The sequence below is a fragment of the Vicia villosa genome, linkage group LG3, assembly GCF_029867415.1.
Source record: "Vicia villosa cultivar HV-30 ecotype Madison, WI linkage group LG3, Vvil1.0, whole genome shotgun sequence".
NCBI lineage: Eukaryota > Viridiplantae > Streptophyta > Magnoliopsida > Fabales > Fabaceae > Vicia > Vicia villosa.
Genome location: NC_081182.1, coordinates 50,764,885 through 50,767,493, shown reverse-complemented (window position 1 = coordinate 50,767,493; position 2,609 = coordinate 50,764,885). Strand labels below are relative to the sequence as shown.

The 2,609-nt window shown below is 34.2% G+C and overlaps 1 protein-coding gene across 1 annotated transcript; it reads left to right on the top strand.

Moving 5' to 3' along the window:
* The first annotated feature begins 580 nt into the window (after positions 1–580).
* LOC131661371 (chalcone synthase 2-like) lies at positions 581–2,259 on the top strand. The gene is made up of 2 exons (XM_058930900.1): positions 581–836; positions 978–2,259. Exons 1-2 carry the CDS (start codon positions 659–661, stop codon positions 1,973–1,975), a joined length of 1,176 nt encoding a protein of 391 aa, XP_058786883.1. The 5' UTR covers positions 581–658; the 3' UTR covers positions 1,976–2,259.
* The last annotated feature ends 350 nt before the right edge of the window (positions 2,260–2,609 follow it).

Below are 2,609 nucleotides of genomic sequence, written 5' to 3'. Positions count from 1 at the left end.
ACAGAATGATATATTCTTATTGGATGACACTCAGTGCATCACCATTAAACCTGAATGAATTAGTTTTCTTATTTTAAATTCAAATATTTTGGTCTCTTTTTTATATTTTATATTTAAAATTGATGATGTATTTATTTTTTATTGATATGTCATTTTTTAAACATAATTAATTATATATGATTTTTTCTAGAACTTAAAAATATAAATTAAAAAAATGGAAACTTCACCCATTTTCAATTGAAACGGAAATAATGTGGTGGCAGCTTACAAAATAGAAGAAAATAAGAAGTTACATAATGTTTTGATATATCTTGTTTGGAGCACGTGATATGTTGACAAGTTGGTTAAGAGCATATCTATTGTTGAAGTTGTTGGACACTTTTGTGGTCTTGATTGGCTGCTCGAATTAGAGGAAAATTGCAACACATCAATGAATAAGAACACACTATAAGAAAATAGAAAGTGGTATATGTTAGGTTTGGATAGTGTTCAACTTTTCTGGAGCACGTGATGGCGAACTAACCCCCTTATAGACTTATAGTAACAATATTACTTCTGTATAAATAGGATACTAATCAGCCAATAGCTACATCAACTGCATTTGCATTTTCCAGTACTCTCTATCAACAATCTTCATACCCCTCCATTTCCAATTAAAATGGCACACTTAGATGAAATAAGAGAGACCCAAAGAGCCCGTGGAACTGCAACCATTTTAGCTATTGGAACCGCAACTCCACCAAATTGCATTTATCAATCTGATTTTACAGATTATTACTTCCGAGTTACTAACAGCAACCACATGCCTCAACTCAAGGATAAATTGAAGCGTATATGTAAGCTCGTATATACATGCATGCATGTTTTCATGAATATATGTTTTTGTTTTTGTAATACTTCCTTCATGTATATTATATATGCTAGACACGCATGCATGCATGTCGCTTCAACTTAAGTATTTTTCTCTGCTTTAACAGGTGAGAAGTCAATGATAAAGAAACGTTACATGCACTTGACAGAAGAAATGTTGAAAGAAAATCCAAACATATCCAGTTATGAGGAATCATCTCTAGACGCACGCCAAGACATATTAGTTGAAGAAGTACCAAAGTTAGGAGAAAAAGCAGCATCAAAAGCCATACAAGAATGGGGAAGACCAAAATCAGAGATAACTCATCTCATTTTTTGTTCAACTTCAGGTGTCGACATGCCTGGTGCTGATTATCAACTCGTCAAACTCTTAAACCTAAATCCATCCATAAAACGATTTATGTTATATCACCAAGGTTGTTTCGCTGGAGGAACTGTTCTTCGTCTCGCCAAAGATCTTGCTGAGAACAACCTTGGTGCACGTGTCCTCGTTGTTTGTTCTGAATTAACTGTTGTTACATTCCGTGGTCCTAATGAAAATCACTTGGATTCGTTAGTTGGACAAGCACTCTTTGGTGATGGTGCTTCATCTGTGATCGTTGGATCAAACCCTGATGAAAGAATTGAAAAACCGTTGTTTTATCTTGTTTCGGCTTCCGAAACTATTCTACCAAACTCTGAAGGTGCAATTGAAGGACACTTGCGTGAAGTGGGACTCACATTTCATTTGAAAGAAAATGTTCCGGAATTGATTGGTGAGAATATTGTGAAGAGTCTGGAAGAAGCATTCCATCCGCTTGGAATTAGTGATTGGAATTCATTGTTTTGGGTAGCACACCCTGGTGGTCCTGCAATATTGAAGAGGATTGAAAAAACAGTTGGGTTGAATTCAGATAAACTAAATGCGACAAAAAATGTTCTTAGTGAGTATGGAAACATGTCGAGTGCTTGTGTGTTATTTATATTGGATGAGATGAGAAGAAGGTCTATGAAGGAAGGGAAGTTGACTACTGGTGAAGGACTTAAGTGGGGTGTTTTGTTTGGATTTGGTCCTGGCTTGACCATGGAAACCATTGCTTTGCATAGCGCACCCACCAACATTTAGACTCACTCACTCTCGTTACTATGATGCTTTGCTTGGTGTGATTTTATTTATGGAGATAGTAATGAATAAAAGAATCAAATAAAATCCTATCTTCTTATAGTATATTTTGGGATCCCATGCACATGGTGTAACGTCTGTAGGGATGATTAGATCTATAGAGACAATTTTTCTCTTACTTAAATCTAATAATCCTCATAATTGTTGCATTGTGAGTAATGTTGTTTACTTCTCTTGCAACTTGTATTAATTTTTCACTCTTTAACCATAATGTCGGTTAATTTTCATGTGTATTTACATGTGGTATAATAAAAATATTTGCTATTTCAATAGCTATTTTTGTCTTCCTTTACATAGAATTAATTCAACTAGAATCCACATATCATATTATAAACAATTATGTATCTTAACAAATAACGAAGAGTTACTTTTGGTCTAGACCAATGAGACCCCTTTGGCACCTCCTAAGATTCACGAGCATAATTCGAACATTAAGAAAAACATGAAAGATCAAATATTTAGGATTGATTAAACTATGCACAATGCCATGATCATATCAAGTACAATAAATACATAATAATGTAAAAACCTAACCCTAACAAGTGAGAAATTAGATTCTCATGTAGTTTCTCTAAGA

Coding starts and splice junctions, on each gene's coding strand:
- LOC131661371 (XM_058930900.1), top strand. CDS start 659: ATGGCACACTTAGATGAAATAAGAGAGACCCAAAGAGCCCGTGGAACT. Junction 837..977: donor GGATAAATTGAAGCGTATAT/GTAAGCTCGTAT, acceptor CTGCTTTAACAG/GTGAGAAGTCAATGATAAAG.